This window comes from Aulonocara stuartgranti, assembly GCF_965226115.1.
Source record: "Aulonocara stuartgranti genome assembly, chromosome: 18".
Classification (NCBI taxonomy): domain Eukaryota; kingdom Metazoa; phylum Chordata; class Actinopteri; order Cichliformes; family Cichlidae; genus Aulonocara; species Aulonocara stuartgranti.
The window spans coordinates 3,637,290-3,662,115 of NC_138954.1; the positions used below are offsets into that span (position 1 = coordinate 3,637,290).

At 41.2% G+C, this 24,826-nt stretch overlaps 1 protein-coding gene across 2 annotated transcripts in view; it reads left to right on the plus strand.

Moving 5' to 3' along the window:
- adcy8 (adenylate cyclase 8 (brain)) overlaps nt 1-24,434 on the plus strand; it is a 127,817-nt gene extending 103,383 nt beyond the window's left edge. For both annotated transcript variants that reach the window (XM_082514276.1, XM_082514277.1), the window contains 5 exons: nt 8,609-8,767; nt 16,487-16,633; nt 18,225-18,317; nt 18,888-19,002; nt 19,712-24,434. In XM_082514276.1, the coding sequence (XP_082370402.1) occupies nt 8,609-8,767; nt 16,487-16,633; nt 18,225-18,317; nt 18,888-19,002; nt 19,712-20,211 (1,014 nt within the window). In that variant the 3' untranslated portion in view covers nt 20,212-24,434. The remainder of the gene's footprint in view (nt 1-8,608; nt 8,768-16,486; nt 16,634-18,224; nt 18,318-18,887; nt 19,003-19,711) is intronic.
- The last annotated feature ends 392 nt before the right edge of the window (nt 24,435-24,826 follow it).

Here is a 24,826-nt window from a genome sequence, read left to right on the forward strand (position 1 = left end):
ATCTCATTTCTACTTTGGCAGCCACTGGAACTAGAAAATACAACTGTGGCGTTAGTAATTGCACACAGGTTGGGCTGAGATTGGAGAAATTTCCCCAAAGAGCAGCATCAAGAAGCACGGAGCAGTTCTGACTAAAACGGACCAAAATATAGTGACACGACATTCTTTTGACTCACATCCGCTCCTCTGCCTACTAGTAATCGACTCCAACAGTAATCAGAAGTCTCACGTTTTCAGAATGGCCCGTGGTTTGTGTTTGAAGCAGAGCTCCAGCAACAGAGGCACACAGTGATGAAGCAAAACAGAGGTAATAATCGTTACGCTGAACAATGGCGTAATGAAGCTCTGGAATGAGAACAGGGCTGAAAACCCACAGCCCTGTCGTCCATTGTTGAAGAAATGCATGAACACAGAGGGTGTTAAAACATTAGTTAGTGCTTCTTTCACAAAAGACACTTATTGTGCTGTGGAGAAAACCCTATTAGAGCGGAGAGATGAAGGAAACTATTTCAGCCTTTTATTCGTCTTCACAGCCTCTTTCATTACGAGAGTTGTGGTTTTATTCAGCGCTCGTTATCTCTGACTGCTGTGTGTAATGTCTTCCCTGTAAAAATTTTCTCACCTTTTCCCTTGATGGTATCTGGAGCTGCAAGTGTACAGCTCATTATGCGAGCCCGGGAAAAAAGTGCTGAAAGTTAAGAAAAAGAAAGAGTTTTTGCACATTTATACAATAAGACAAGTTAATGCATCGACTTAGCAAATTTGGCTACTATAATATGTTTTTTGTTGTAGGTAGTTGATTATTGCATCAACAGATCAGCAGAGGAAACTAAGCCAGCAGCCTTTTGCGTAATAAATTAATGGTGGAAACACTGAAGCCAGATGAGGTTGTTGTTCATGAGTGCTGCTTCCTGTCAGAGCCGTAATTACATTATCAAACACAGCAAGCACGAAGCAATTCGTTACAGCCATTCAGAAAAAGCTCTTAATTTGAAAGGATTAGGGATTCTTCTTTTTGACACTCCAGTTTTCTGCTGAATAATTTTAAGACTCGAACATTAATCAAGGCCGCACTGCTGGCAGCAATAATACAACACAAATACAAGAAGAATCAAATAATAGCACTCACGTGTAAACCTCAATTCATTACATTATTTCACTGGCTCCAATATCTTCATAAGCTTTCCCAAAATAATAAGCGTCTTTATGCTCAGTCAGTGTAAGCATCGCTCAGTCTAACAAGGATATAAAAAGGACGACAAGGACAAGGAAGTCGTCATCTGACTGCAAGTAGTTGTAGCCTCAGTCTCGGGCTGTTCAGTATAACGATATATATCGGATGACGATATGAAAAAATCTATCGTTTCATTTTACGCTATCGTTTGTTTCATGGTGTCGCAAAATAAACTGTTTACGGCAATATTTTTCATCGTTTTGATGGTCACTATAGTGAATATAACAGAAAGTTCTCTCTTTCTGTTATATTTAAAATAACCACACTACGGACGGATAAGCAACTGTTTTTACGCGTTGTCGTTAGCAACAACGACGGTAAACCCAGCGTGTGGCTCTGCTGTCCGCTTGTTTATTTTCCACCCAAGCCTTTCACAATAAAGCTGAAGATCCTGTTGAGATTTTTCAAAATAAACTGAAATGATGACAAACAGAATGACCAAAACAAAACAAATCGAGGACCTTATTTCTAAACGAGGGGCTCCCTCTGCAGCATGGACATGGTTTGGTTATGAAAAGTCTGACACGGACCTTTACTATGGAAATTATGCTGCAAACCGGTCCCCACCTCAGACTCAAACATGGCAAACCTCTTTTACCACCTACGCAAGAATCACGTGAAAGAGTATGGAAAGAGTTTATGGATGAGAAGCAAAAAAGAGCCGTCAGGTGCTCAAAGTAAACCTTAGACTCAAACATTAAAACTGGCTTTTCCCCGCAGCACGCCGTGTAATACTCACAAAGTAAATGGCGGCCGTTACAACTTATGTCTAAAAATGTATAGTTTCATGCATCGGTCAAAACACTCGACTCCAGGTACAGGACGCCCAGCTGGAAACACTTCACACAAGTCGAGTTGCCCGAAATTTACAGAATTTACAGAAAATGCTACATTTTTGTGATTTATATCGTTGTCGGGACGATAAATGTCTTATATTGGGATATGAGATTTTGGTCATATCGCACAGCCCTACCTCGGTCTTAAAACAACCATTTCAAAGTCATCAGGATCAGAAGTTCATTGCAAATGGTCCCAATAATTTTCCCAATAACAGTCACAGTCGCATAAGAGTTGGGATGTCTTAGAGTCAAGGGTAAAAACCCTCTCTGTGATGTACAATATTAATGATCTAAAATGCTGTGAAAAAGTGTTTGCCCCCTTTCCTGAATTTTTAGTTTTCAGCATATTTGTCACACTAAGATGTTTCAGGTCATCAAACTAATTTTAGTGTTAGACAAAGATAACCCCTGTAAATACAAAATACAGGTTTTAAATCAGGAGGAAAAAGGAGAGAAAACACTATCCAAACCTGGCCCTGAGTGAAAAAGTAAAACCTAAAATTGATTGTGCCACCCTTGGCAGCGAGAACTACCATCAAGTGTTTGTGATAACTGGCAATGAATCTTTCACTTCGCCGTGGAGGAATTTTGGCCGATTCTTCTTTGTAGAGTTGTTGTGATTCAGCCTCGTTGTGGAGTTTTTGAGCATCATGCTAAAGCATCTTGATCTGATTTGAGTCTGGAGTTTGACTAGGCCACTGTTTGTTTTTCTAGCCATTAAGAGTACTGGACTCCAGATTATTGTCCTGCATAACCTGAGTGATCTTGAGCTTCAGGGCAAGAACTGATGACTGGACTTTCTCCTTCAGGATTTTCTGGTAGAGAGCAGAATTCATGGTTACATCATTTATAGCAAGTTATTTTTACATCGGATATAACGAGATGCAAACTTTCCAAAAAGTTCCAATTTCCTTCCATCAGTCTACAGAATATATTCCCAAAACACTTCGGGATCATCAAGATGTTTTTTGGCAAATGTGATATGAGGCTTTGTCTCCGTTTTGGTCAGCAGTGTTTTCTCCCTGGAACTCTGTCACAGATGATATTTCTGCCCAATCTCAAGAACTCTGACCTTAAGTGAGGCCTGCAGTTCTTTTGAATTTGTTCTGGTTTCTTCTGTGACCTCCTGGATGAGTCGCTGATGAGCTCTTCAGTAAGCCAGCCTCTCCTGCGAGGGTTCACCACTGTTCCAGGTTTTCTCCATTTGTGGACGAAGAGATTCCAGCGAACCACGGTGAGAGACAAAGCCTTAAAAATGGCTTTGTAACCCTTCCATGACTGATAGTGATTTTGTTTCTCAGCTGTTTCTTTAGATTGTGGCATGATGTATTGTTTTGAGATCTTTTACCCTACCTCTGTTTATTGATTATTGGATAACTTCTAAATAGTTTTAGACAATAATCTGGCCTGGGTGTGGCTAGTGAAAATTCTGTTAATGATTTAACAAGAAGAGCAATTACTTTTTCAGATAGGGCCAGGTAGGTTTCAGTAGCTGTTGTCCCTTAAAAATGAAAAGCAAAAAGAACTGCAGTTTGTATTTACTCAGGTAATTGTTGTCTAACATTAAAATCTGATGATCTGGAACAGTTAAGTGTGACAAATATACAGAAAACTAAGAAATCAGGAAGGGTGTAAGTACTTTTTCATGCTCCCAAGCTCAAATATTCAAGCAGCTTTGATGTGGCAGATTTTTGAGCTTCCTGACAAAACCCAACGAGAGATTTGTGCCTCCTCCTGGTCTTCAGATGGGATCTTGCTTTGTTAGGCAAACGTGTAAACCAGTCCACTATGGAACCACTTTCACGTACAAAATGACATTTTTTTAAATTAAAAACTAATCGAGGGCTTATTGTCATTTCCAACAATGCGTTGTGAAGATTTCCAGGTGGTTGGAGCATAAAGGATAAAAGCCATTATTCTGACCTCACACTGAAGGCCAGTCATTGGACCACGTATGATTTAAACCAGAGTAGCCATCAGCCATGTCTGTCCCCCCTCTCCAGCTAGATTTAGCTGAAAGAAAAATGACAGGATTATTGTTTTTATTTTATTTGTTCGCCTAAATCTTCTTTGTTTAACATCCTCATACATTTTAATGCTCGTCGGGTTGTTGGGCTGTCACATTAAGGTATGTAACTGTATAAATGGAGATTACCTGCAGTAACCACAATGTGTGAGGTGACTGCAGCTCCTGTACTGAGTAACGTGTTCGTTAGAACAGGAGAGCGAGGTATTTTCTGTACAGTTAACAGAAGCCATCGGTGAACAGCGGAGGTCATGTTGGCTAACGGCGGAGCGACCCGCTCTTTCACCGGGCGCCATCTCATTATCCCACCGACTAACGGGGCTGTCAGGCTTTGCATTCGTAATTAGAAAAACAGAAAATGAGATTGAAGTTTTTGTATTCACTCATATGATTAAGTGACTAATTGTTACCGCGATTAATCACAAAACGGTTTCCGCTGAACGCTGGAAAGAGTCGCTTAAATCCTCGCAGGCTTTTCAGCCGGCCCTCAAAATTAGTTTTTTTTTCTTCCTCTCATCTGCAAGTATTAAGTAAATGGTGGTGACTTTTGTTTGTCTCTAATGTATTCAAATGACTTGGTATTAACTGTGCATTCAAAACATCGGTTTGTGTTGCTTATTAGAATCCTTTTTCTGAGCTTCAGATTGATCGCACCCTCATGTTTTACATAATTGATCTGGCTTTTAGCAGATTTTTTAATTTAGCCGCCTGATCCAGAACTGCGGCTCAGCTTTTTCATCATCTAAATGAAATAAACAAAAGACTTTCCCCTGAACTTTGGTTACACGTTTAAGCAGTTAAGTGATTAACAAGTGCCTGTTTATGCTCGGGTGAGAACACAGACAGGATATGGATTTCCTGTTTTTTGGAGGTTGGGGAAGATTTGGGGAATATGTGGAGAATAAATAAATACATTTTTATTTTTAGGTATAACAGATAACAAGGATAAGGATGGTTGGGACCATTTCTCTCTCAACTTCCATCACATATGACTAAATCTCAGAAAATGTTGCACGGCTGCGAGGGTGTTTTCATCAGATATGATGGACACCGTCGGTAATGTAAGTAAACGACCCAACCTGAAACCAAGTGATAAGACCACAAAAGAGAAGCACAGAAGCATCTCATGTTAAATAAGCACAGAAACGTGTGGTTTCATCAGGTCCCATCATCCTGAGGCCTTTGGTTTTGCTGTTCTGCTTTATAAAGATCATTCTCCTTATTTGTCTCTCTGTCTTTTTGTCCCTACCTGATCCCCATTATCATGGTGCACTTTCCCTTCTTTGCTACATGCCTTCATTTTCCTTTAGCTTCCATCAGCTCCTTATTAAAGCTCACATTTTGTTGGCTCTACTTTTCAGTTTTGGGGTGTCTTTATTCCATTCCTCTTTAGAATTTTAACAAAAGTAGAAGAAAAGAAAAAGATTTTCAGGGTCCTCTCCTTTGGTCTTATTATTATTCTCTGTTGCAGGTTTGATTTCTAAAGACCCAGCGCTCTGAGTATATCACTCTGTAATTTGATTCACAATGTTTGCAACTCATGACTTAAAAAACAGATTTTCTTTGACTTTTTCTTTTCTTTTACCAGCAGGAGAAAACAATACAATTACTTTAGTGATTGTATTGATATTTTCTTGCTGGTAGAAGAACAGCCAGAAGGCATAAACATCATTTTAATCCAGTCTTCTCCACATCGAACATCCAAAATGTCTTGTTTTGTCCACGGCCTCTAAAATAACTTGTTGTTAATATATCTATGTACATTTATGCCAGATGTTGTGCTTTTTTGAAGCTTGTCTGTGTTTAAATCTTTTGTTGGAAAAGCAATCATATTACTATGTTTAGTACCGAGGAGATGGTGGTGTTGGGCTGCCACAAACGATTATTTTGATAGTCGACTAATCAGATCATCATCCACTGAACGTAAAACTACAGCTTATTGCACCAGCAGCATCTGCTCTTATATAACTATCATTACCTTACAGCTTTAAGTGTTTAAGGTCTGTGCTAACTAAAAATAAAGACAAGATGATAGTTTATTAAATTTTAATGAAATTTGCAGATTGTTTCAGTGAAGTTTAATAAACTCCTTTCTATCTAAAATATAACAGGACACCGGAGTAAATTCTCGAGCATCTCACACTTCTGATAATCAGCTGTCTGCTTGACGTTTATTCCGCTGTGTAAAAACTATAACTTTAATCTCAGACAAACCGATTTACTCAGGAACAAATAAAATACTGAAAAAAAGGCAAACAATAACATTTTTAAGTTATCTAAGTGACTCATATGTCATGTTTAACCTGAGTAGCGATAGACGGCGGTGGGTTTGAAAACGATTTGCCGGGAGTCTGGTGTTCTCACAGCGCTAGTGACCTAGCCCCCGGCTAGCTATCGAGCTAGTGGGTAACAGACGTCTCCGAAAACGTCGGAGCGCTTTTGAAAATATGTGGTGTCCTGATAAACTGAGCAGATATTTGAGGTTTACACAGCTACATTCTCGCCTGAAAATATGTTAAAAGTTATTTTGTGACCCAGAAAGAATAATAAGAGTAATATTAAAACTAACTAGCTGCCGCCATTGTTGGAAACTGAGCTGGGCTGCGCTATGAATTCTGGGACACAGCTACTTCTTCTTCTTCGGGGTTTAACAGCAGCTGGCATCCTTGTACGTGCAGTGCTGCCATCTTCTGTTTCAGTCCGTTATTACACTCTTAAATCCTGCTACTTATTCCTGCGTCTTTTGGGATCTTACAAAGCTTCAAACGACGCGTCGACTATTAAATCAGTCGTCGACGATTTTGATAGTCGACTAATCGTGGCAGCCCTACAGTGGTGTCAGACGACGTATATTTTCATTCACTTCTTTTTGACGATTTAGTTCCTTCGGTGAAGTTTAGATAACTTGAGGTTAGACTGAAGAAGACGAGTTTCAACCCGTGGTCTTCATTGTCAAAATCAGACAATTTGTATGTCGAGCCAACCCCCTGAAGCTGAGCTTCAAATCTCCTTAACAGCATGCAAAAGTATCACGCTATTTCAGCCTTGACTTCAGAACGAGGGCAATAATTAGGCATGGCCGTAAGGGGTCACTTGTCAGGCAAACATCAGCGTAGGTTGTTTTAATCGTGTGAAGAAGCAGCGCTGCTGTTTTTCTGCTGAAGAGTGCCTTGTTTGTTTAAAAAAAATAAGCCTGTGTGTAGATTTGGAGAACTGGGCTATGCAGTTTGGTGAAGCTGTGTTCAAGTCTCTGTATTTTAACCCTTTAAAACCGGTCAGAGCAGGCACGCTCCGTTTTGCGTAACTATTTTTAAATCCCGGTAGCACTGCAACCACGTGAGCTAGCGCAATAATTGTTTTTGCATATGAAACCGGAGGAGTTGTACTTACATCTTATGGCATCAGCTTGTCCTCGGTCACAGTTTCCTTCCACATAAAGCTTTGCAAAAACTGCATAAAAAGCACTTGCAGCAAAAAAACCCATAATATTCCAGAAACAGGCTTTGCCGATCCGATCAGCTGTTCATAACACTTCCTACGTCCATCAGCACAAACTATCGCATGTCCGTTATGTCCTGCCCGAAACTGGAAGTGACGTCATTGTCGCGGAAATGTAGTTTTTTACCACCAAGGCCTCATGAGCCTATACTGGTGTTTTTAAAAGTTATGTTTGACTTTATGACTTTCTGTGTCGTTTCTGGGATGCTTAGGACTCATATTGCACTGCTGGAAATCGTTTATTTTGATGCATATGCTGTTTTTTTTGCAAATTTGCACTATAATATTTATTTTCGTTTTTCCTGCAGTGTATAGAAATTGGTGTATTTCAAAAATAAAACTATGAAGACACTCAAAATAAATTTCCTGTGGTGGGAAACTTGTTTGTGCAACTTTTTTGTATTTACAGTTTTGAGGGATAAACCTCTTAAATTTCTCTAACTAGAAATATATGTTAAAAAACAAAAACGATTTTCAATTTTTTTGTAGTTTATTGCAATTTTTTGCAATTTATGTAATTACTATGCACTTAATGCATGCATATTATTAACATTTAGGCTGTAATGGTTGTATTGATGTATAGCAACTTGAAATGCTCCCAAAAATGGCTCCACAGCATGTAAAAATATAATATAAGCTCTGGCGGACTTGGTTCTATGGTAGGTCTTAAAGGGTTAAAATACATCAAAATGGTTTACTGATATCAGATCTCATACACTGGATGTTTGAGCTGGTATATGCACAAAGTACAGTAAAATTATGTCGGGCCAAAGAAGATCTTCTCTGCACATGAAACAGATGAAGTGTTTAATCTGCAAACAGCCACAATGGCATGAATGATTAAAAAACACATTAATAACTCATCCAAATGATTTGTTTAGTAGCCTGAATGAATTATACGAGTGCAAGCATCCACTGGTGCTAGAGCACACAGTGGCACTCCGAACTAGGGTTTCTGATTTGTGACAGTTACTGATCTGAGGTGCTCTGCCTTCATTTTTCTGTCTTCAGTTGGAGTACACAGCACGACTGGACTTCCTGTGGCGTGTCCAGGCCAAGGAGGAGATCAACGAGATGAAGGAGCTGCGAGAACACAACGAGAACATGCTGAGGAACATCCTACCCAGCCACGTGGCCCGACACTTCCTAGAGAAGGACCGGGACAACGAGGTCTGTGCAAAAACCCGCTCACACCAAAAGTGGTTATACGAGTGGTTATGTTGGTTTTTAGCAAAAAAGCGGTTGAGTCGATCTGGATCTGGAGGTGGGGAAAAGTTCTTTGAGTCATTTCGTCACAAATACACATCAAATTGAAATATGAAAAATTGAGAGGCCTCCAGTAAACCAAAACCTTTGTGATATCAGCAACTGCTAAATAACGGTAATCAAATTTTCACTGGCTAGCTGGTTGGTGTCTGGGAATATGCTAGCAACAAATCGCCAGAGGGATCCGCACCCAGTCTCTGGGCCTGTGTGACTGTGGCTTCCTGTAAGTGGGTGCTCTGGTCACAGATCTAAGCTCTTGACGGGCACTTTGTTTTTGCAGTCATACTGGTCATGAGACAGAATGCAGGTTTCAGACACGACGTCTGTGTTTTATATACACTATGTTTTTTTCCTGTTCCTCTTTCTCAGTATTGTATTAACAACATATTTGGGGGGTTCAAACTAAAAGTGGTCTCACTTAAAATGAGTTATAATTTCTTAATATAACTGCACCGTTACAGTTATTAGGATGCAGTGGGTCAAGGCTGAATCTGATTGTAGGGTGGATGCTTGCAGCAGACGTTTTGGGTCATTGTACTGTTGTCAAATTTTATTCTTCTCTTGATTCAGAGTAAAGTACCATTTCCAGATCTCAGTTCTCTCAGCTAGCATTTGTGAATCACAGCCTGTTATTACCTTCAGGAATGATGAAGTAGACACAGGTTGTTTTTTAGGCCACTGACAACTCGAAAGATTAATGTTTTCAGTAACCTGTCAGCAAACGATAGGTCACATCTGAACATTGGACTGACTCAATATTTAGTGGTTTTATAAAGCAGCGTCTCCTTTGCACGCTTCGCCTCATTTTTTTCACCACAGACCTGCTGAAAAATGAGTCCCCTGTGTTCATTACAGTTCGTTCGCCGAGTCTCGGTCTTGCTGCCTGCAGAGAAAAGAAAAGGCAGTGTAATTGCTTTTCAAAGACTTTACAAAGTGAGAATTGGTGGGGCGGTTCATTCAGCCAGAAATCTTTAGAGACCTTTTTTTTTCCAACCCATGCATTCGATTTGATTTTAATAACATGTTGTCTGTCTGTCAGCACACATTGATTTCTGTCTCTGGCACAGCGGTGACTCAGCTGCCCCAACTCTGCAGAGAATTAAACTTTTCACAGTCACTTTTTGTTCACCTTATCGCTGCCGCTCTTCTTCTGGTGCTTTTAATTGTCCCCAAGGGGAGATAAAACGAGAGCACAAATTTACACTCAGACTTACCACTAAATACTCGTTAGTAACAAAGTAATAGAATTTAAGTCAAGATTTGTATCACACAGCAGGTCGTATGATTAGAAAGATAATGCCAGTAAAAATGCTTTCAGTGACTTTCAGTGCAGGTGAAGCTTCCAGGCAGCTGCAGCAGCTGCTGTCTGCATGCCTGTCAAAGAGGCCACGCTGCTTACTTTAAACTTTCACAAAATCCAAACAGGTGAGTTAAAGATCACTGCATCATCACAAAGGAGAAATTTAGCTGTAGAGGCTGTAAACCTGTAATTTGATCATGAATTGGTTCTCGCACAAACACAAACTTATTTATTAGGAAATTAGTGATACATAAGTGACAGTCTAATAAAACAACAGAATTTCAGTCACTGAAACAAAAGCACAAACCTGCCACATGGTCTGTAGCAAAAAACAACTCAACATTAGTTATGAAAAATCCTCCAAAAAGCACCAACAGCACAAACACAGCGGTGAGATCCAGTTTAATGAGCCAAGGTGAAGCCAGGCCAAGACAGTGAGCGGGTACAGCTGCACACATCTGGACAGCTGTCAGTCAAAGCAGCCCTGCCCCCAAGTCCACTATCCAGTTGGATGAGTTATAAATAATAAACCATCATCACAGTTATTATATGACACTTTTTAAAAAATATATTTATACAAAGAATCAAATACACACAATGAAAGAAAATCAATGGGTGGAGAGATGTTATATAAAGGATTAATAGCAAAAATCACCTTGATAAGCAGACATCAAGCATAAAGTTGCAGGAAGAAATTCTCCAGATTATGACCCATCTTGCAAGTCCAGGAGAGTAGGGCTGGGTATCGTCACTGATTTCTAGAATCGATTCAATTCCGATTCACAAGGTCCCGAATCGATTCGATCCACAATTCGATTTAATTCGATTCGATTCGATTTAAATCTGGGAAATTTTGACAGTCGGAAATATAATTCAGATCAGAACATTTACATATTTTTGTATCTATAAAAAGGAAGCTGACACTCGCAAGACTTTATCCAAGGTGTGAGCATCACAGCAGATGCCTTTGTGTCAAAGTAGCTGAAGATAAAACACAGAAAAACATGAAGGTGATTTTCCTGGCCTGGGATTTTATAAAAATATTCTGCAGTACATCGAAAACGAAAGAAAACCATTAATTAATGAACATTACCTCTGACGTTACAGCGGTTTTATTAGAGACACGGCTAAGCATTTTGCATTTTGAATAATTTTAAAAAGTTTCAATTTGTTCAGTATTGAACAGCAGAAATGAGGTTTTCTTTTCGGAAGAATGTAAAAGGGAAAAAAACAGCTGCCGACAGCGCTGTAAGCAACAGTAGACTTGTGCATAACAAGCAAGCGAATAATGAAGAAAGCGAAACTGTTCGAGAGAGAGAGAAGGGGGGGAGGGAGAGAGAGAGAGAGCTGCGCATCGCAATGGAAGCAAAACAGAGTGAATTCATGACGATGTTTATGTGAAGCGTTTGGATCTTCTTTTGCTGCTGGTTCGGTCAATATTGTTTGGAGAGAGATCAAACTAACAGCTTTAGAATCAGCGCATAAAGGGCGTGAACACAAAGCGCGGACCCGGATCAGCGAGCTGTCGGCTTTCAGCCCCGACTGTGAGAAAGGCGACATCTAACTGATTCTGATCCGCTGTGTGATTAAGTCTATGTGCAGAATCCCTGTACCTGCTCTCATTTACTGTTTGGAGGTTCTTGAAATTTTGTGAGATGTCACCAGAGATTCTGGCATTTCGGACAAAATAAATTTATATTAAAAAATCGATTTAGGATTTTAATGAATCGATTTTACGTTATCCAAGCCAGAATCGATTTTAATCGATGAATCGATTATAAAAACCCACCCCTACAGGAGAGGTTTCCAGATGCCCTGAGAACTGCTCAGAGACTTCCCTTTGCAGCAACGAATCTTTTTGGAACAAGGAGGTGATGGGGATTTCCATTCTTGTAAGATTTGCCTCTTTGCAGCAATCGTCCCTATCCCCGTGTTTCCTTTGGTGAGATGGAAGTGGCCTATCAGAGGAGCCAAAGGTGGCTAGGGTGCAGTCTAGTTGGCCCAGGCCTCCCTCAGACGGTTGGCATTAACCGGAATAACAAAAACTTTGGCGAACTGGGAAATCAGAGGTTTAGAGGTTGGTTGACCAAAAAAGATAACAGAGAATATGATTTTTAGGTTTAGCGTTAACATCGGGGATAGACCCACGCATAAATGTCTAATTTGTAGATACTGAAAAAGTTTGAGCTGAAACAGCGCAATCCCCTCCTTTTCCCTTTGACACTTTTTAACTTGAACACTATCCCTTATGATAAAGCCACCGTGTTGATATATCGATCAGAGATTATTACGTTAAGGTTATCTGTGTTTTTGCTTAAAGTGCAGGAAGAGGTGACAACAAAACAGCTTCTTGATGCTGTTTTTCTTCCAGTCGTCCATTCTTCGTCGCTCTCCTTCACCAGCTCAGTAATACCTGATGCCACTGGTCTGCAAACACACCCGTTATCACTAGTCCTTTCAAATTGCTGTATTGTCCTCTCTTGCCTCCTTGATGATCAAATCTCCAATGTTCCTTTGCCTTCCAAACAAAGGTCGAGCAACCTATGAATTATGAATGTCAGGAGAGGAGAGCCGATATCATTCTGCTTCTAATTAAAAAGGACACGATTAAAAATGCATCCATTAGAATAGTTTGACTTCTAATCACTTGTTGCATTATTAATCAGGATGTTTGTTGTTCTGTGATTTAGATACCAGAGCACTGGGTTATTAATAGGCTCCCACACCCCTGAGGAGGTTTTGATGATCTTTGGAATCAATTAAAACTCAGCATCATTTATTCCACCAGGTAGCTTCGTTTTTTTGAAGGTTTTATTCCTGAGTGTGTCAGTCGCTTACTAAATGGCACTTCAGCAGAATTTAATCTGTTAAATTTCAGTAACAGTTTCAGTCAAGTTTTTATTTTGACGCCACATTTTTAGTTTCTTATTCTCGTCAATTCATGGATCATTTCTGAATTCTTCTTCGTCTTCTAGTAAAGCTTTTATTTTGAAACATTTAGAGGAAAATCGTATAGAATCAAAAAGGTAAAGTTGAAGTGAATGATTGAAATGCAACAAAGTGTTTGAAAGCAGAGTGGCTGGAAACACACTGAGAGCTGTCATGCAAATTATGGCGTGTTTCTGAACGTCTTCGAGGCGTTTCGAGTACAACTGTCAGCGTTGGAACATTAAACTCACGCCAAATTTCATAATGACCCAAGTGGAAAATGGAGTGGAAAGTGAGGAAGTGGAAGTGGAAAAATGAATAAATGTGACTTCAAGGAAAGACAGAAAAACATATCTGTAGAAACAAAGGTTTGCTGCTTCAACGACACTTGTTTGTTACAGACACTTGTGCATCAAGCTAAGTGATTGGTTGATCCAAATATTTTTGGCAAAGGAAAAAGAGGAGAAGAAAATGATGGTCTTAAATAACATCTTTGCCCCTGTTTTTAGACTAAAAGTTCCTGACACCTCCCCCATGTTTTAATGTCATCATGGCAGCAGACATGCTGCATCAGTGCCGGGGCAGCCAGCACTCGTCCTAAAGCATGCGGCTAACCGCGCGCTGCCCTCCGAGTTCTTAGTGCTTGGAATTCTTTTGCCTGGAGGCCTTTCTGAGGTAATCTCAGAAACTACTGCATCTGACTTCAGTGACTCATAAAAGACAGTTTCGGATCAACATCAGATCTATAGCTCGAGCAGAACTTGGCTCCTGGAATTATGATTCTAAGCTGTAGCTGATCATCACGATGAGATAATCAAACAACAAACTGTAGATAGACGGAACATCTCTCTGCTTTAAATCAATGTTAACATTTTTATTTGGGGGTTTTTGTCTGTACTTTGGAGGCATAAGTCGCCATATTTGTATGAGAGAGTGATGGTGCAATGCTAAATGCATACACGAACCCAGCAGCAAGTCATTTGATATGTTATTATTTTATTATTTTTATTTTTAGCACAATTCAAAGTAAATGATGACTGCAGCATCAGGAAAGGGACAAATCAAAATGCATAACACTGATGGTCACCGCTAAAGCCAGACATGAATATGTTGGGCTCAACGTGAGTGTCCACCGAGATTACAACGTCAAGTAAAGTTTAGAGGTAAACAGCACTGAGAGCACAGTGAGGATAAGTGAAAGATATCAACTTGTAAATTTACATGATTGAATGATTTACTGAGGCAGTGCTCTCCATCGAAGACAGAAATGATGCAAACATTGCCCCCCAGCTATATGAAATTCCACACACCTCGAAGCAGAAAACGTGGTTAACAAACAACACTGATAACCATTTATGTGATCGCCACCATCTCCGCCTGGGGTTTTAGGGATTGTTAAAAAAGCTAAAGAAAGCCCGGCTCTGTCGAACTGGCTCCACAGTACACCCCACTGAAATGTACATGTTGTGCTGAAATAATTAAATTTAATTTCTTCAGGGTTTGACATAACTTGGCTAAATATAGGTTATTCTAATCCAAAACATTATGATGTTTGTGCATCACCCAAACCTCTGTAAACGCCCGGAGATGCACAGTATAAAATATGATGTCAGAGTTGCTGTCACAGCCCGTAAGCATCATCCTCAGCAGTGTAGCCCTGTAGTCTGTGTTTGTGTTTTACATTCCAGTTTAGCTCTCATACATTTTATTATTCTTAACCCTTATCAAGATTTTTATTTCTTTATTTAATCTAATTAAAAATTTGCTCAATGGGATGAGAAAGGTCTTTTTTTTTCTTCAGATCACAGATGCATGATCCAATTTAAGTACTAAAGTGAACTGAATACTTAATTGGAGGTGATGGAGTGTTGATGGTGGAGCATTACTGCCTTTAGTCACCCATCTTTCTATTTAGTATTAGAAAACTCCTCCTGAAGTATGTTAGGGAGGCTTAGTTTGCAGGAAAAAGTAAAGCCCAAACAAACCTCGGAGCTCTGGCTGCCCTGAAAAGGCACCGGGAATAACCGAGCAATTAAATTAGTTCGACTTTTACTGAGTTCCACTTTGAAGGCGCTGACATTTGACTGAGCTCATTAAGCTTGTATGATTTCACAATAAAGTCAAAGGCTTATTTTTATAAGTGTGTAATTACATTAAAATGATAACAGACAGAGAGAGTCACCCAGCTTCTCCTGAATTATTACCTCCAAATGTTGAACTCTGGACAGACGTTATGTTTTCTAGCTCATCATTAAAATGCCTCCATAATGGCACAAAGAGCAACTGCGTGTGAGGACATGCTACTGCATGTCAGCACGCCTCCCGCCCGGTCACGTATCAACAGTGCCCCCTAGTGATGAGCACTGTGTAATGCACAAAACTGTAAGGTAATGATTGCTGCTGTGCGGGCTTTTCGGTGCTTTGTTTTAAAGCTCCAAAAAGTGTTTTACCTCCAAACTTCCTGTCAGGGATATGATTGACTACAGCTGACAGCTGCTCTGTGGAAACATAGAAAGGCTTTATTTGAGAGCACTCACCAACACAGAGACTATTGGAAAAATCCAAGGAGCTCAGTGCAGGTCTGAGAAAGTGTCATAATCCAACATCATCCATTCAAACAACGGCACAGGTTTTATATGACGTGTATCCTCTTAGTTTATTTTGATGGTCCAAGACAATCCAGGAAGAACTGAGGCCTCCAGAACATCACCATCTACCGTCAAGTGAGTCACATCACCATGAAGTGAGAGAAGCCCCTGATACTATTAACTGCAATTATTCAGCTCCACAAACTGCACCAATCAAGCTGGTTCAAATCAGCTGATGAGTCGTTATCTTCATTGGCAAATATTGCACATGTCACACTATTTAAACTACACGTTGCTTTTGCCTCTGCAAGCCACTTTGCAACCAACCTCCCCTCAGTCCCTTTCTGTGACTCCCTCTCTCCTGATGTTTTTGCCTCTCAGCTTGAACTTTAACTAAAGTGTTCTTGAGAGAGCTAAAAAGCGGACGATAACCTGGAGCACAGTCTGTTCTATTACAGTTCTCTGTTAGTGTCTTCCCTTAGATATTACAAGTGGAGTGCCCAACACCAAAGTTAAATTTCTGTTTTCATTTACTGGAAGAAATTCAGAGGGGATGAAAGTGGGGCAGTGTCACATTTGTCTTGTGTAAAGTTTCACTCAATTCTCTGGAGAGTAAAGCAATGATCGACCTGCTGCTATAATGTCATCTGTCAGCCAGACGATTGTTTGAATGCGTGGCCAAATTCACCAATGCTTGGTTCTGCAGTATCCATAGAGACACAAAACAAGTGACTGAATGAAGTTATCTTGTTTGTGATTCAAGAAAACGTGACACCGTGAGCTCACTCGTGACGTGTTTACCCACAGGAGCTGTACTCGCAGTCCTACGATGCCGTGGGCGTGATGTTTGCCTCCATCCCAGGCTTTGCTGACTTCTACTCCCAGACCGAGATGAACAACCAAGGAGTCGAGTGCCTGAGGCTCCTCAATGAAATCATCGCTGACTTTGATGAGGTGAGACTGCAGATTTTCAAGTGTGCCCACTTCTGCTTCAGACAAACATTTTAAACATGCAGAGGACCGTCTCTGATGTCAGCATCTTCTGTTTTTCATGAAAAGCAGATCACTTCACAGCGGGTTAATCCGAAGCCAGAAACAACGAGCACACTCACATACGTGCACAGGTTATCAACAAGCACTGATTTCAGACAGAAACGCACCCGCACAGGAAATAAACACCACAGACACAAAAGCTTGTGGGTTCCACTGATATGAACCCAGATATTAGCTCTCATCCTGTATTGATTTAGCTTTCATGATACAGGGAGGATTTTTAAGCTTCCGTGGCAGCTGCTCCAGACTTTCTACACGAGTTCAAAACAGACTGAAGTACAGAATTACTGCGACTGATCCACCAAAGCAGAACTGTAGAAACAGTTACCTTGTTGCATCAGCAAGAAGGAACCTTCAAATGAGAAGAAACCAGTTGATAAAAGAGCTGCTCAATAAGTCTCCATGCGTCAGATTCAGTGTGAGTTAGGATGCTTGCAGAAGTTTCACAAAACTTTGCACTTTTTGGTTCCCTGTGAACAGAGTTGAAGTCTACAGGAACTCGTGGTCCTGATCAAGCCTCTGAACCGAAGTCTCTGACAGAAAATGTCAAAGTCTCCTAATAAGCGCAGAGACAGGCAGACACCAGCTGCGCTCTCTGCTGCCTCGGGCCACAATCCTCACTCACTTTCCCTCAAAACAAGAACAGACCTTGCAGTATGAGCCCACGGCAGAGGGGCTCTCACTGCAGATGACAAGATCAGAATAAATGGCTTCGTTTTAGGGGACAATTAGCAAAGAAGTGAGTAAGATTTATTCATCAGTCTTAACAGGAGAAGACCGCTGTGTAATCCATTTATTTCAACAAAGTAACTGAATTCTAATCATCACCTATTTAAACAGTAACTGTAACAAAATGCAGTCACTCATATTTTGTATTTTAAATACGTAATGCCGGTACGTGTATTCTGTTACTCCCCAAAACCGCATTTCATGTTTGGTGACACGTTGTGCTTTATTTAGTCATGTCTCAAATCTTGTTGTAATTTGTGGTTTTGTTTAGTATTGCAATATGCAAACAAATACTGCTACTTGCCAGATAGTAGAGTGGAAAGCCATGGAAAACAAAATGAGAAAGCTGGAACAGGTATCGACTTTGATGAAATGCTGCCTGCTGAGGATTTGTGTGTTTACCAGCCAAGAGCAGCTCTGACAAAGACAGAGGCTGACAGAGTGAGGAGGAAATAGCTGTTGCCACATCAGCTTAGTAATTTACTCAACTTATCTTCACATAGTGCAAAAGCAGAAACACAGTGATGTTCAGTTCAGTTTTTTAATTCAATTTAACCAGTAACATGAACGATTATGTCCCCGAAAAAGGTTCCTGGGAGAAAAAACATCACGGAGCCCAAACTCCGTTATCCATGACAGGCGGTGGCAGATGGAAGGATTAACAGAGCTGGAGCTTCTTCACTTGTTGTGGCTTCGGAAGTAAAATATTTGCAAGAACAAGAAAGCAAACACAAATGTTCAAAGTGTCTCTCTGACTTTACAGCTGCTGGGTGAAGACCGATTTCAGGACATCGAGAAGATCAAGACGATTGGCAGCACCTACATGGCCGTCTCTGGTCTGTCACCTGAGAAGCAGGTGAGACCCTTGGGGCCGGCTGTTTTCTTTACTTTACATGAACAAAATAATTTGTATACATTAAATGAAAATAAAAGGTAATTAAGTGGTTTTAAAAATAATACGAAGATTTAATGAATCTGATTTCTAACATTCTGACGTTTCATTTCTCCAAACATGCTGGTTAGGATCCTCACACTAAGAGCGCCATCTGTTAGCTAGTTAAGTGTAACTTTGCTGAAAATTGGTTGTTTGATCAAAGTTTTGCAGCATGGCTGGAGTCAGTACCACATGTGAACTATTTTGCTTCTTGTAATTTGGTATTTTGAGGCAGAAGTACTAGAAAATATCAGAGGACTTTTCAGGCTGTGTGGAAGTAATTAAACTAATAAATAAAAATAATGACAGATCCCAGCCCGTCGCATCTGTTCGAGTGGAAGCATTAGATCGTGTGCCTAAAACCTTGAGTGAAGGCTTCAGTATCCACGGCAGTGAAAAGAGTTTTCTGACACAGTTCATCTCTGATGCGCCTGCCCTGCAGCTGGTCCTGATGTTCAGCTGACTCAGACCCTTCTGCTCTCACTCCCACAGCAATGTGAAGATAAATGGGGTCACCTGTGTGCGTTGGCAGACTTCGCCATCGCCCTCAACGAGAGCATCCAAGAGATTAACAAGCACTCCTTCAACAACTTTGAGCTGAGGATCGGTAAGAGCTTTGATGACGAAAGAGTAAAGTGGGTAACATTTTGTGGAGATCATCTCAGTCTAAACACTCAGAGTGGAGTGGACTCAGTTTTAATTTTCAATGACAAACACCAGAACGCTGTGTGAAGACAAGTGGGTAGTAGTTTCTGCAGTGCAGGTGAAAGAAATAAAAGCAAACAAAAAGCATTTTTACCTTTTAATGTGGCTGCAGCACAGAAATAATGTTCTCAGTGTCACTGCATAAACCTGAAATCCATGAAACTGAGAAAAAGCAACTGGTTGAATTGTTTCCTGTAGAAGCAGTAGGGTGTGCTTAGTTTTACCTTGTTTTTCAAAGGACTTCATATACTTTCTGACAATAAAAAGCAAAGATCAGCTGTCTCAAGGCAAACTCAACATCGAGGAGTGCAGATTGCGACAGCAGACTTCTTCGGGTTCTTTCAGTCCTTAAGTGCAGAACAACAAGTACACAAAGAGTCAGATGCTAATCAGTGCAAAATAAAATGAGAAAACAACAAAACGCACAGCTGGATGTTTAGTTGGAGATTCACTGACTTTTGGAGTCTCAAGTGGCCTTTTAAGGAACTGCAGTTTTTAGCACCTCCAGATTTGCATCATTAAAAATGAAAACAAAAGCAAGAAGACCCTTTTTGTGTTTTTAATAAAAAATGGTTCAGCCCCTAACAGCTGGTCCTGTGTGTTTTTGGCAGGTATGACTCATGGCTCGGTGGTGGCAGGCGTGATCGGTGCCAAGAAGCCTCAGTACGACATCTGGGGGAAGACGGTGAATCTGGCCAGCCGGATGGACAGCACCGGCGTGAGCGGCAAGATCCAGGTTCCCGAGGAGACCTACCTGATCCTGAAGGAGCGCGGCTTCGCGTTCGAGTACCGCGGCGAGATCTACGTGAAGGGCATCAGCGAGCAGGAGGGCAAGATCCGAACGCACTTCTTGCTGGGCCGCGTGCAGCCCAACCCGCTCATCCTGCAGCCCCGCAAAATCACCGGCCAGTACTCGCTGGCGGCCGTGGTGCTCGGCCTGGTGCAGTCGCTCAACCGGCAGAAGCAAAAGCAAATCCTCAACGAGAACAACAACTCGGGCATCATGAAGGGCCACCACCACTACAACCGGAGGACGTTGTTAGCACACGGTGGCTCCGAGGTGGGAGGGGGCCATCACGCTGAAGCAGCTGATAAAACTGAGCTGTCCTGAAGAGCAGACTGGAGTTTCAGTTCCACAGATCTCTCAGAGGCAGGGCTGCTCGTCAGCCAGAAATAGTGCCTGCGGTTGAGTTAAACCTAAGTGGGCGGAGCTAAAGAACATTTCTTTCTAGCATGTTCGCAAAAAAAACACAACAAACAAAAGTCCTTGAGGAGCTGTTGCAGTTTAAGCTGCTTTCAGGTCCTGAATTGTAAGTTTATGTTGTACTGAATAAAGGCTGTTTTCTGAAGAGCTACGTAGGCAGGATTCAAATCAGGAATGTCATCTTATCTCCCAGAAATCAAAAAATGCACCAAGAGTGAACAAGAAGGAAAGGCTTCAGTGCTAAACTAAACTGAACACGGCTTGTTAAAGTTTAAATCTACTACTTGTTTAATCTTTAGTGTTACTGGTTGGAAAACTTCAATGAGGAGCTTGTTTTAAGTAAACTGAGATGAAAGCAGTTTTTCCTCATTTTAATCTGAAATAGTCTTTCAGGAGATGCAAATAAATACCATAAAATATAAATACATTCCGTTTGTCATGCAACACCACGTAATATCAAGGAGAACAGGTCAACAGGATACAGCAGGAAGTTACTGATATTCTCCTCCAACATCCATCCTTCAGAGAAGTTAAATTATTTCATGCACATTTTAAAGGTGTTAAATTTGTTGCACTGAGTTTGGATGGGCCTGAATTTTAGTAGTGATGTCACTGCGAGCACTTTGAGTTCACTATGTCATGATTTTTGCCCCTCTACACATTTATATCACACAATGCAGCTGTAAACGCAGGAGAGCACCAGATCCAGACTTCATTCCAATACAGCGATGACTGAATTAACCTGCTGTGAACATTAGCAAACTTATATTGACTGAGCAGCTGTTCTTTTAAACTTTGTCATAGTTAAGATGTTGAAAAAGATAAACAGAGGCAGACTAGTAAGACACATTAGCTTACTTAACGACTGAACTGGCGTCAGTTCAAGGCCTGGAGTACACTGGTGGAAACCCTAAAGAAGATGAATCAGAACGAGGTCTTGCTTAGTTCATTGACAAATGTGGTTAAAGCCTTTGAAATGGTTACAAAGCAAACTGCACATCATGTGATATATAAATATCATGTCACTGCATCATTGCTATAGCAACGCCATGCTTTTACGGTACCCAGAGTGTACAGTAATGAAACAAACCCAGGTTTGTCTGAGGGCGGGAACTGACACAGCATGTTACTTTACAAAGTACGAATAATTTTACAGCAAAATATTTGCAAAAAATCCCAGTTCCTGCTAAAGGTGGAAACAACAAACAAAGTCACACCATCCAGCACAACCAGGCTATGAAGGAGAGGATGCTAGCAGCTGATGACGTGTGAGTGAGTGTCACTGGAGCACTTGCTAGATACACTTAAATGACAGGAAGAGAAAATGGAAGTTACTGAACTGGTTTAAAAGCTTGACTAAAAAATACAACATCCAGTGTAGAAAATATGTTTGAGTTTTATATGGGAAATACTGTGTGGCTCCACTTACAAGGTGGACTTACTTTAGTTGTTGTTTGACTAAAGTGTTGAGCGTTTGCTTTGATTTAAAATTTTTAATGTCACAATTGCTAGTCTTGGTAGTCGAGAATCAGTCTGCCAGGACCTTTGCTCCTGGACGGTGCCCGGCACACATTGCACTAAACCCCTACGGTGCCTACGGGTGGTGGGCCTGCAGGAGGATGGGCCCATGTCCCTTTTTTGGGCTGTGCCCGGCCAGGCCCCATGGACTAAGGCCCGGCCACCAGATGCTCGCCCTCGAACACCTCCCTGGCTCCAGGGAGAGGCCCCGGTAACTCTCTCTCTGGCAGGGTGAACTGTTCCCTTGGTCTTGTACTTCTGAGGGGGTCACCCTTGGATCTTCCAAGGGTGAGAAGTTCAGCCATCCGGGAGGGGATCAGAGTAGAGCCGCTGCTCCTCCACATTGAAAGGAGCCAGTTGAGGTGGTTGGGGCATGTCCCACTGGGAGGAGGCCTTTGGGTTTCCCCCGGATAAGCTGGCAGAGGTGGCCGCGGAGAGGGAGGTCTGGACTTCTTTGCTAAGGCTGCTGCCCCACGATTCAGCTCCGGATAAGCGGAAGAAGATGGATGGATGGATTAAAATTTCCAGGGAACACATGACGTAGACTACTTTTGTGCTTAGGTTTGACTTATTCTGGCACTACTATTACACTAAAACGCTGCTAGCATCTGTGCTAGCAGCAGCAACTGGTAGCAAGTCATCAGTGACAGCAGCTCGTTTGTTTACTTACACCTATAAATACTGCTGCTTGCAGCAACATTCAGTTCAATTTTATTTATATAGTACCAAATCACAGCAACAGTCACCTCAACGCTGAACATTCAGCATTTTATTCCCTATAACATCAAAAGTTGCAGTTTTTCTTAAAATGTCAATGGAATTTTGAAACAATATCACCTACCCCTACTTAGTAAATTCACCTTTGCAGGTTATGTAATACCTGCTGAAAGGCTTTACACTCTCATACTGGTCTACATGTGACAGTTATGCACGAAGAAAAGCCCTGACCCCCAAAGAATAAGCTCTGCAGCAAATGTGCACTCTGCAAGCTTCCAACTTTGATTGTAAATAGAGGACTGGCGTAGCTACCAGAGTGTCACCCAGTGGTTTGTTAATTCTGACGTTTAGCTTCCATCAACATCTGTTTTTATTTTTTAAAAGCCAGATATGATGATGTTTGGATGTGAAGAATGCAGGGTGGAAAGTTTCAATCGAACAGAAGCTACTGTAGCCTGGTTAGCATCCAATGGCTATACTGGAGTTTGACTTGTTAACAAGTCTGGTCATACCCCTAGTAATGAGTTAAATTTTACAGTAGTCCTTATGCTCTGCAGCTTCACTGAATTGGGTACATGAATGGTTCCTCTGCTGCAGGTCCTGGTAAAGGCGACCCCGTAGCTCACAGCAGCTTTCCAGATCACAAGAAAGACTCCATCACTGCCATCGCCAGCTGCAGTGGAGCGCTGGTTCGAGTCAGCCTGACTTCAAGACAAAAGTCTTTCAACAGAAACCTGTCCAGTGAGTCTGCCAGCACGGGAAACACGAGATGTGAACAGGCCAATTGCTAGCTGGTTAGCTACAGCTGAATTTTCAAAATAAGGGTTTGTCCACTCAAAACAAGAATGGTGTCGAAGGGATGAAAAAAAGCTTTAAAAAAAGTCACCAGATAAACTAGGTCAGCCATTGAAGTAAATCTATACTAATAATCTAAATTATTAAACTAAATCTTTTTTCCTTCTTTTCTTTTTTTTTTAAACCAGGTTGTAAACATGTAAACGTGCTGATTTTTCCTGTATGGAGACTGACTCACCTTTGAAGACAGCCTCGAGTGGTCATTGGAGGAATTGCAGGTTTTGGTACATTAGCTTCGGTTCATTTTTCAGATGCACTTGGCTTTAAAACTTTGCCAGTGTTTTAAAGAGGAATAAAGGGCACTCAGAAAGTTTTTCAGATCTTCAGGATAAACTCAACGCATTTTGGTGCGAAACACTGAATGTACACAGAAAAGCAGGCGCGCAACCAAGAGGTTCACAGATCTGCAGCCAAAGAGAGGTGGAAAAAACTTGCTAATCTCTGAGGTGATTATTGGAATTAGCATTGAGGCTCTTGCTCAATGCTAAAGCATTGAGCATTAGCATTGAGGCTAACTGGATTATATTGTTGTGGTGAACGAGCCTGCTGACCTTTCAACATCATGAATGTCATGTAAAAATGAATGAAAGTCACTTACATGTTTTCACCACAGTGACTTCTTTTCATCGTTCTAGGTTTACCAGGTAGCCCAAATGTGCTCAGAAAAAGAAAAAGAAAATCTCTGGCCCCTCCCACTTTGGGTTAACTCAACCAGTGAGATCATTTCTGGCTCCTGAACATCTCCGCTTTTGATGCATGTTTGAAGAACTGAAAGTTCTCTTTGGAGGAGAAGGAGAAGAGTAGGAGTTGGTTGTGGTTGAGGTGGGAAGGAAGGAGGGAGGGAGACTCATCCACCCTCACCCGTTCGATATCCGTTTGACCGATCCCCTCGGACTGTCTGATGTTCCTCCTGTCATTTCCCCTTTTTCATGTCACCTGACTCCCAACCCATCCCTGCCTATAAACCCCGCCCTGCTCTGACCCTCGCCCGGTGTCGATGTTTCTTTTTTGTATTTCTTTTATATATGAGAACACAATAAAAAGGGGTCTAATTTTTTATACAAACCATGTGTCTGGTTGCCTTTTTGTCCCGTTTCCATGGCTTCCCATAAGAGGCAGGTTTAGATACACCCTAAAATGAAAGTCGAAATCCAAAGGTTTGTGGTGCTGATTATTTATCAACATTTGGTTATTACACAGATGAGCTTTGACTGAGGATTAGTTAAACCAAGTGCACTTCAGACATATGTCTACATTCGTTGCACAAAGCCAAGCACAAAGGTTAGTCAGTGATCGTCATCGAGTCATTAGTATTCAGTATTTCTAACTGAGGGAAATGTCTCAGAGGTTTCTGTGTAACTTCCTATGATGTAGCTGGTTGAATGAAAAGGAAAAGTGCTTCAGTCCTTCCTGTGTCACCTCTTAGCAGAGG